This window comes from Alnus glutinosa, chromosome 14, assembly GCF_958979055.1.
Source record: "Alnus glutinosa chromosome 14, dhAlnGlut1.1, whole genome shotgun sequence".
In the NCBI taxonomy this organism is placed as follows: Eukaryota; Viridiplantae; Streptophyta; class Magnoliopsida; order Fagales; family Betulaceae; genus Alnus; species Alnus glutinosa.
Genome location: NC_084899.1, coordinates 13,358,307 through 13,367,545, shown reverse-complemented (window position 1 = coordinate 13,367,545; position 9,239 = coordinate 13,358,307). Strand labels below are relative to the sequence as shown.

General features: G+C 37.0%; 1 protein-coding gene across 5 annotated transcripts; it reads left to right on the top strand.

Annotated features, from left to right (window-relative positions):
* Positions 1 to 735: 735 nt before the first annotated feature.
* LOC133858160 (filament-like plant protein) lies at positions 736 to 8,766 on the top strand. Of its 5 annotated transcripts, none has more exons than XM_062293621.1 (5): positions 736 to 872; positions 1,528 to 1,688; positions 4,310 to 4,490; positions 6,459 to 7,807; positions 8,289 to 8,766. In XM_062293621.1, exons 2-5 carry the CDS (start codon positions 1,578 to 1,580, stop codon positions 8,595 to 8,597), a joined length of 1,950 nt encoding a protein of 649 aa, XP_062149605.1. In that variant the 5' UTR covers positions 736 to 872; positions 1,528 to 1,577; the 3' UTR covers positions 8,598 to 8,766. The 5 variants fall into 5 exon arrangements, with proteins under 5 accessions (XP_062149605.1, XP_062149608.1, XP_062149606.1 ...); XM_062293624.1 differs by having other exon boundaries at positions 870 to 1,009; XM_062293622.1 differs by lacking the exon at positions 736 to 872 and adding an exon at positions 929 to 1,050.
* The last annotated feature ends 473 nt before the right edge of the window (positions 8,767 to 9,239 follow it).

Here is a 9,239-nt window from a genome sequence, read left to right as displayed (position 1 = left end):
GTTTTGAATTTAACGCTGATTTTACCACACAAACACATGTCTATCAGTTTGATTCGAAGGGATAAGGGGTAAAACAGGGAAAGCAGCAAGAAAAAATTATGTGCGCGGCAGTGATGGGACTTTCGTTAGGATTTAATAGAAAATCTTAATGGATGAAGAACATTGCAAAATGGGTGACATTTCAAGAATGACATAAATTTTCTACAACCCACATATAAAAATAATATGTGTCATTTAAGCATGTGAGAAGCACATATTTTTTTATTAATGCTATTAAAAAAATATGTGCAAAATACATGCTATTAGAACAATATGTGCTTCTCACATGCCAAGAGACACATGTCAATTTTATATATGAAATGTAGAAAATTTTATACAAACCGATTTGTAGAAAATTTCCGTCCTTTCAAGAGTAAGTGAAATCTTCTCTAATTTATTTGAGGTACAAATGTACAATAATGAGAAAGAAACTGAAACTAAATAATTGCTCGTTGGTTCCAGGCAAGTCCCATATTCAATGGCGGGAATAACGCAATCTCTATTTGAAAAAGCGGGAACCTACAACGGAGCTGAATAGGTATTACTTATTTAGAGGTTTTTTTTGAAGCGGGAGTAGACTTTCTGTCCACATGGTCCAAAACTTGTATATTTTGATTTTTTTTTTTTTTTTTAACAGAGAAGAAACAAACAAATACGGACTAGTATTTGAATATTTGTCTGCTATACATTTCTTTCTGACATTCCTCCTCAGATCTCTGCACATTGTTTGTGTTCTCTGCGTCTCAACTCGTTATTCTTTATACTTCATTTGCATCCTTGTGATCTCCGTTTAGCTCTGACGGGACTCTCATTTTTCAGCTATTACGAAATGGGTAATGGGTATTCATACTCTCTTTCTATGTTTCGTGTGATATTTTGAAGTGGGTCTTTGCTGTTTTTTAGTTTTCTTTCAGATATTTTGAAATGGGTCCCCTCTCTCTCGCGTATGGCGTAATATTTAAGGAATCTGGTAGGTGACATTAGACGGTTTGTTCGATTTTTGTGTTTCAAGTAAGTATCATTAGAATTAGAAATAAGCGCAATTTTCTTTTTTTATTTTTATATTTTGCCTTTCCATTTCAAAATACCACCCTCCGCTTCTTCTGCTTCTGGGTTGGTTGGTTTGAAAGAGGTCAAATTTTATTAATTTTATGGAGGTTGGATTGGACAGGGGAGTGAATTGTAAGCAAAGCCGACAATTACCGGTATATCCAACCTTTTTCTCTTTGGCTCAACAGTGTCGTACTATCATCTTTTTCTTTTTCTTTTTATTTTTTGGTTCGCTTACAATGTTCGGAAGCTATGAATTTCCCCTACAAACCAAACCCACTTGAGAGACACGACTGGGTTCCCAGATTTGAGTTTGTTCGATTTTCATTTAAATTTCAAGCACAGAGGTTCAGATTTTGTTAGCTCTCATAATGCTGTTGTTTTGTAGTGGTGTTTCTCAACGTAGCACTTACGGTTGGTGGTTTTATGAAATTATAGATGAAGTCTCTGTGACGGGCTGCTGAGTTGCTGCTTTGCCGGGATTCAAAATGGCAGGGCGGAGCTGGCCATGGCGGAAGAAGTCTTCAGAGAAGAGTCCCGGTGAGACCGAGAGTTCGGGATCTATATCTTCTCATTCTGAAAGATTCTCCGATGAGCAGGTTGGTGATATTTTCATTGTTTTGTATATGAGCCCATTCCCTCCCTTTTCGTGAATTGGTTTGCTGAATTGTATGAAAAATTGGGATGTTCTTATGCTTTTGGGGCAGTAGATTCGGTAGAATCATCTCATTTCCTCTCATTACATGAATAATGATAACATCTTTTCCAATTAACTCTTAACCCTTTCTCTTGTTTTGTAATGACTACTATTTTCTATACAAATACATTTATAGTTTTATGTAATACAAGTGTCTGAACTCTTTGTGTTGAAATATTCATGCCCATCATAGTCAGAAAGCACTTCTTTCTTCTTTTCCTCACTGCTATGTTGAAGTAAATCATTGAAGTTGCGTTGCAGAAGGCTTCTTATTGGCACTGACATTCCGTTTGTTCTTTCTTTTTCCCTTTTATTTATTGAAAGTTGGTGTAACTTGTGTAACACAGAGGACATTTTTCCTTGGGCTCAAATAATCTTCACCAGTCAGTGGCATTTGATCCCACCGATATGTCTTCTTAAGTTATTTACCAGCATGGTGTAATGGATATGTTGATTGCATTCTTTTTCTCTGTCTGAGGCTAGCTGAAGCCAGTCAGATATGGAGAAATGTTCTTTATGAGCTCATAAGAACCTGCAGCCTAGTCTTCACTTGAGAATCTATAAATTTGTGAAGCAAAAATGATTTCCAGAACATAGAGTTGCATGTATGTGTGTGCACGCACGAGTGGTGTTGGTATTCCTCCGTTATTTATAATGCTGTCTAAGGATGTATATGTATCTATTGCTTTGATCATCTGGTCATTTGATGGTTTTCTAGTACTCAACCTCCTCCTTGAATGCTGACCAAAGTCATAGTAAAAAATCAGACAAAGCATTTCTTTTGGCTCTATAAGCTGTAACCATCCACTTTTCATTTCATTTTAATTTGAGTAATGTTACTCTTTACACCCATTTATCACACCTACTTTACACCGGCTAACATGACGTGCTTTAAGTGGCTAATACCTTTCTTTCTTTCATTTTATTTTATTTATTTCTTTATTTTTTAAAGTAGCTGACATGGAAAGCCACTTAAAACACCTAATTTCAGCCGGTGTGAATTACTCTTTTAATTTTACTCCGAACTGCAGAACAACGGTTCCTTGTTAAAGATATACTGCAGTGTACATTTTGGATAATCAGGCAAAAAATACTTGTAAAAGAATAATGTCAGGCCGAAAGTAGGAGTCACATTTGGTGTAACCAGTGAGGTTTCATGAAAACCCTAAAAGAGATTGGTCACCTTTTCTTCTGAACTTCTGTAAATTTATGTTACTCCTAAGCATGTGCCTGCCGCAAAGTTTCTGGATTCCATTGCAATTGAATTTGGAGTTGAATTCCAAAATTCTATTGCTGCCTCCTTTTTTTTTTTTTTTTTTTTTTGAATACCTTATACTCATTTCAGTATAATTGGCATCCCACTTGCTTTTTTGTATTCATACATATGGGTACTGTTGTTAATCATTCAGAAAATTATATCAACTCATTTACCATATTCAAGAAAATATATTATCTTGTTGATCAGAAAAGTGCACAAGTTTATCGCACTTTTAGCTGATGGTGCTGTGCATTATATGTTCTGCTGCTGCCAAAACTGTCTAGACCAAAATGAACACAGAAGCAAAAGTGGCATCTTAAAGTCTTGAGCTCCTCCAAGGTTTTCATCTATACTGGTAGATGATTGTCTGCAAGTGGATATTTGGCAGCTTAAAACATGGTTGTACACTAGTTGAAGAATAAACTAAGACAAGGAAAAACTGCAATGAGCAGCTGGGAGGGGCAGCGGTTTCAGTTATACATCTGTGATATGTGCACCCCCTCCCTCCCCCCTTCCCTAGCCCATATAAACTTCCCTTCATTATTATTTCTGCATATCATAATTTTTTCCCCTCATTGATTTTCTTTATTAACTTCAAGTTTTCATTTTATCTTCTTGATCGATTCAGCCATGTATTTACTTCTTATTTCATCCTCTTTTCTTTTCATTTTTTTTTTTGGGGGGGGTGGGGGGTTTAAGTTACAATGAAACAATTGATCCTGCAACAATATTTGATCTGGAAGAAGAGAAAAATGAATATAGATCAGGAATTTCAGTTTTACCTGTTAGAGTTTCTGCTGTTCACTTTGAAGCTGCAAACTGGTATAGCAAGAAATCTCAGATCTGTTTGAGTATTACCTTTCCCAGGAATAAGGGGTTTATAGATCACTTGATTTGCAAGGTGTGGTGGGAATATAGTGTTATGGGATTCCCACTGGTGGCAGAGGTGAATAAATGGTTTGATTGTAGGTAGTTTTTCTTGCTACCACCACTGGTTAGAAAGTGTCTGAAATTAGCATGTCCTGATTTTTTATTATTCTCTGAAAAAAGATGTCATTTGATCTTGCATATATGGTTCCCTGCAGTTTGTAGTTTGTGGTGCAGTGTGCTTCCTCTACTCAATTATTTTTCCTTTAAAGGATGATTAACTTTGTGATCTAGACATGTTACATTGTTTTGTTCCTTTTGTATGTTTTGAATTGGTTTTGTCCTTTGAATGATGTGGTGGGAGAAAATCTTACTTTTAATTTACTATGTCATGAAAGGCATATCCACCTCAAAGTGCTCAATCGCCTGACGTCACATCTAAAGCTGCAAGCAATGATGAAGAAGTTAACGAGAGTGTGAAGATCCTATCAGAGAAACTATCTGCTGCTCTTCTAAACATTAGTGCCAAAGAAGACTTGGTCAAGCAGCATGCCAAAGTCGCAGAAGAAGCTGTCTCAGGTATTCATTCTTGAACTCTATTTATTCATGAAACTTCTCTTATACATTTGTTAGCCAAACAAAAAAAAAGAAAAAAAGAAAAAGGATGAAGAACTTCATTTAGAAATTAGGCAACAATAATAATTGTATTATGGTAAACAAATTTGACACTCTGGAAAAGTGAAATTGAGGTCCAAAAAAAAAAAAAAAAAAATTCCAGAGAGAGAAGTTGCGTTAAACAATATGTCACGGGTACCTCTCTAAAGATGGGAACTTGAGGATGAGAGGTTGAAGAGAGAGGAAGAGAAGACTTTGGGAGAATAATCGTGAAGATAGGAGTTCGAGGATAGCTTGACGCGTGGCAGAGGAGTTGCTGATCTCTAGAAGAGCGGTACAGCTGGACAGTGTGATGGGGGTTCAAAACGGTGCGTGGTGAACTTACCCATCTCTGCGTTTGATGCCATAGGCTGTGTCGTTTTGGGAGGCATGTCCAAGGCTGTGTTTTTAATGCTTAGGTGTTGCTTTTTAATAGTAAGCTTGTAGGCCAGTATATAAGGCTCTCTTAAAGACAATTAGGTTATCTTGAGAATTGTGAACAGTGTTCTTGGAGGCTAGCAACCTCGAATTGTGCCATTTCTATGTTTTTTCTACATCCTTAATACAATATCCATTTCCCATCCAATTATCCCCGTAATTCTCCCTAGAATCTCTCTAAAAAGTAATCTAATTATTACACAATATTGAGGGAAGTGTGAGGGTATTGTGTAAGCAATTTCTCTTTTGGTTGAAAGAATTAGTGATCTTGATGACACCATGTTATGATGTCTATTTTGAAACTGTATATTTTTGTCATGTCTTTCTCCTTAAATATTTATCAAGACTTTTCATGAACCATTAACGGAATGTTATCAAATTTCCCAAGACTGCGAAATTTAGGAAGTCAAGATTTTAGAATTAGAGAGGATATTCACAAATCTTAAATAGGGTATCCTGAGTTCAAGATTATGGGGAATCTTTTTTTTAGTGTGTAATGTTTTTCTGGGAGTCAATTTTTTGTCCTTTTTGTTTTGTTTTTGTTTTTGTTTTTTTTTTTCTTTCTTTTCCCCTAGTGTTGCTGAGCTGCTCTTAGTGTTGATTATGGTTGGAATGCAATTTTGGTCTCTGATATTGGGCTTAGGTTTGATTTTCATTCTTGAAATTTGAAAGGTTCCATTTTATCGATGATGATTTCAAAGGTAGCAATGTTTTTTTTGGAGAAAATTTCACTTTCCTCCCTTGATGTTTCAGTGTTTTTGCAGTTATACCTCCAAAGTTTAAAAATTTGCAATGTTGACCCACGACTAAGCTGGCCGTGGGTAATGTGACACCCACGGCCAGCTGAGCCATGGCCAAGTTGGTCGCGTTTTTTTTTTTTTTTTTTTTTTTTTTTTTTTTATTATTATGATTATTTTTTAATTAGGGTAATTTTTTAATTTTATAAATTTAACAAAGGTGTAAGGGACATTTTACCTATTAACCGTTTGATTTAACCCTAAATCTTGACTAGAAGGGTGACATTTGCAAAGCTTTTAAACTTAGCGACTCTCAAATTTTTAAACTTTGGAAGGATGATTGCAAAAATGCTGAAATATCAATGGGGGAAAGTGAAGTTCTCCCTTTTTTTTTTAGATGAATCAAAGGTAGTAATGTTGTCCTTACGTTCATCAGTTGTGCATGCCCTGTCGGATTGCCACATTAATCGTTTGTGAGCCACGTGTGATGCAATTCTCTAGTGATGGTTGCGAGGACAATGATGTTACCTCTTACATTGTTTAGGGACTAAATTGAAACTTTTAAAATTCTCAGGGACATGAATCAAGCTTAGACCATATTTTAGGGACTAAAAATTGTATTTTAACTTTGGCTCTAAATTTCTTCTCTCTTGCTACGCTAGAGGCCTCCATAAGCGTGTTACAAACTGGTTTCCTCCATTGCCTTTTCTTATGCTAGGCTGGGAGAAGACTGAAAATGAAGCTCTGGCTTTAAAGCAACAACTTGAGGCTTCCAAGAAGAAAAACTCAGCTCTTGAAGATCGTGTTTGTCATCTTGATGGAGCACTGAAGGAATGTGTGCGACAGCTTAGACAAGCCAGAGAAGAGCAAGAGCAGAAGATCACTGAAGTTGTTGTAAAGAAAACTCATGAATGGGAATCTACAAAGTATGAGCTTGAGAGACAGCTTTCTGAGCTTCAGGTTCGATTTCAGGCTGCTAAAGCTGAAACTGCTGCCTCAGTTGATTCTGATCTTCGCCCAAAGCTTGAGGCTGCAGAAAAAGAGAACTCAGCCCTCAGACTTGAGCTCCTTTCTCGAGTGGAGGAGATAGAAATCAGGATCATGGAGAGAGACTTGAGCACGCAAGCTGCTGAAACAGCCAGCAAACAATATTTAGAGAGCATTAAGAAGGTGGCTAAGCTTGAAGGTGAGTGCCACAGACTAAAAGCCATGGCTCGTAGAGCTTCCCCTGCTAATGATCACAAGTCCTTTATTGCGTCGTCAGTTTGTGTAGAATCTTTCACAGATAGCCAGTCAGACAGTGGGGAAAGGCTACTGGCAGCCGAAACCGATATGTGCAAAATGAACTGCTTGGAGCCTAATGATTGCGAACCAAGTCGCACTGACCCATCAGCATCTGCTCTAATCTCAAAACTTGGTCGATTTAAGAACGAGAAGGCTCTCAGAAGAAGCCTTGTGGTCCCTTCATTAGAAATCAATCTCATGGATGATTTCCTTGAAATGGAAAGGCTTGTGGCAATGCCAGATACAGAAAGTGGCAGCTGTTTCCTTGAGACAGGGCCTGCTTTGAATCAACCCATTGCTGGTGAAAGCCATATGAAAGCCGAACTTGAAGCTATGATTTATAGGACTGCCGAACTGGAGGAAAAGTTAGAGAAGTTGGAGACTGAAAAAGTGGAATTTGAGATGGCTTTGACTGAATGTCAAAAGCAGTTTGAGGCATCACAGAGTCGGCTAAAGGAAGCACAGGTGAAATTGGTAGAACTGCACACCGAGTTCGCTCTTGCAAACGAATTAAAGCAGGCTGCAGATCAAGAGGTACAGGCCACCCAAAAAAAGCAGGAAATAGCAGAGTCACAACTCATAGTCATTGAAGCTGAGGTCAAAAACTTGCTTTGGAAAGTTGGCTCATTAGAAAAAGAGGTCGAGAAGGAGCGTGCTTTGTCAGCTGAAAGTTTTGCCAAGTATCAGAAATTGGAGGATGAACTTCTAAGAATGAAAGGAAAAGCTGAGTTCTGCCGAGAAGCGGAGCTCCAGCGAGTTAATGGTGAATTGAAGATAACACAGGTCAGTTTGCTAAGACAAATATAATATCTTTCCTTATTTGGAATGCTGAAATTAATAAAACGATATCTTTGATATTCAACAAATTCAATTTGCAATTTTCACATATTTAAAATGCAGCAAATCCGGTTATTTTTGTCATGGGGAACGGGAATGGTAGTGTTACTGACACTTAAGTTGTCTATTATCCATGAATGAATTATTATTTATTGGTGCATTAAGAAGGGAATATAAGCATAAGCAGCAGCCTTGATTTGAGTATGTGGCAAAGTAAAAAAAAAAAAGGGTACTTTTAGTTTAGCTGTTTGGAGATGTATCACCAACCAAATCGAAGCTAATTAAACAATGTTTTTGAAGTCTGTCTGGTTGATTAGCATCTGTTGACACAACCTGCTAAAGGCAATTGGTTGCTGGTGTAACAAAGTATGAAATTATTGCTATTATTTCTGTAGTGGTCTTAATAATGTCTTGATGTTTCTCACAGGAGGAGGAGCTTGCAGTCGCTGCTAGTAAATTTGCAGAGTGCCAGAAAACAATTGCATCTCTTGGGCGGCAGTTGATGTCTCTTGCAACACTGGAAGACTTCCTGACCGACTCACTGGAACTCAATGGTGAGGAGATTCAGGGTCCCAAAAGTGATATGGATGCATTGAAATTGCAATTTAGCGACCGGATTCCTTCAAAGAATGGTAGTGGAAGGGAGTCATTATTATCCCCAAACCCGCCCATTGCCTCTGAAAAGATCCAAAATGATATTGGGAATCTTTTCCTGCCAAGTAAGAGTGTGAATTGAAACGAAAATCAGTGAGAACATATTTTTCATTGTATAGCTGTTTTGTTTGTTCTTATTACCAATGCTGAAACCAATCAATCAACTGTGTGTATTTACATACCTGGAAATTAAATTATTCACAGAATATATATAGTGATACATAAAATTACAAGTTAGAAATTCTTATTGCTTTTAACTGCGTTTCAATTAATCAACGCCTCTTCAACAGCGTTGGTCTTATCAAAATTCCCGGTGGCTTATTTGAGACTTGAGTTGAGTGTGTTACCTATTACTATTAGGAGGAAAATTATGATGAATGTATTGGAAATTTAGTGTTAAATTTGGCCACGTGAAAATTTTAATGAGGATGTTATATGTATTAAATTTAGTAATGGAGTTTCCAACATGTCTTTTGGTATATTTTGTAAGAGATTGCAACTTTCAGATGTCCTAATATTATAGGTGCTCTCATTGTTGTGTCATAGGTAACCCCCCCCCCCCCCCCAAATAAAAATAGTTATTCGTTATTATATTTTCTTGAGGCATTACTATTGTATTTCGATAATAATTGGCAGCGGAAATGGCTGTAAAGTTTTCTTTTTCTGTAAGTACGTATATAGCTACATTCACCATATTGCTAAAACATAAACATACTAGACACAT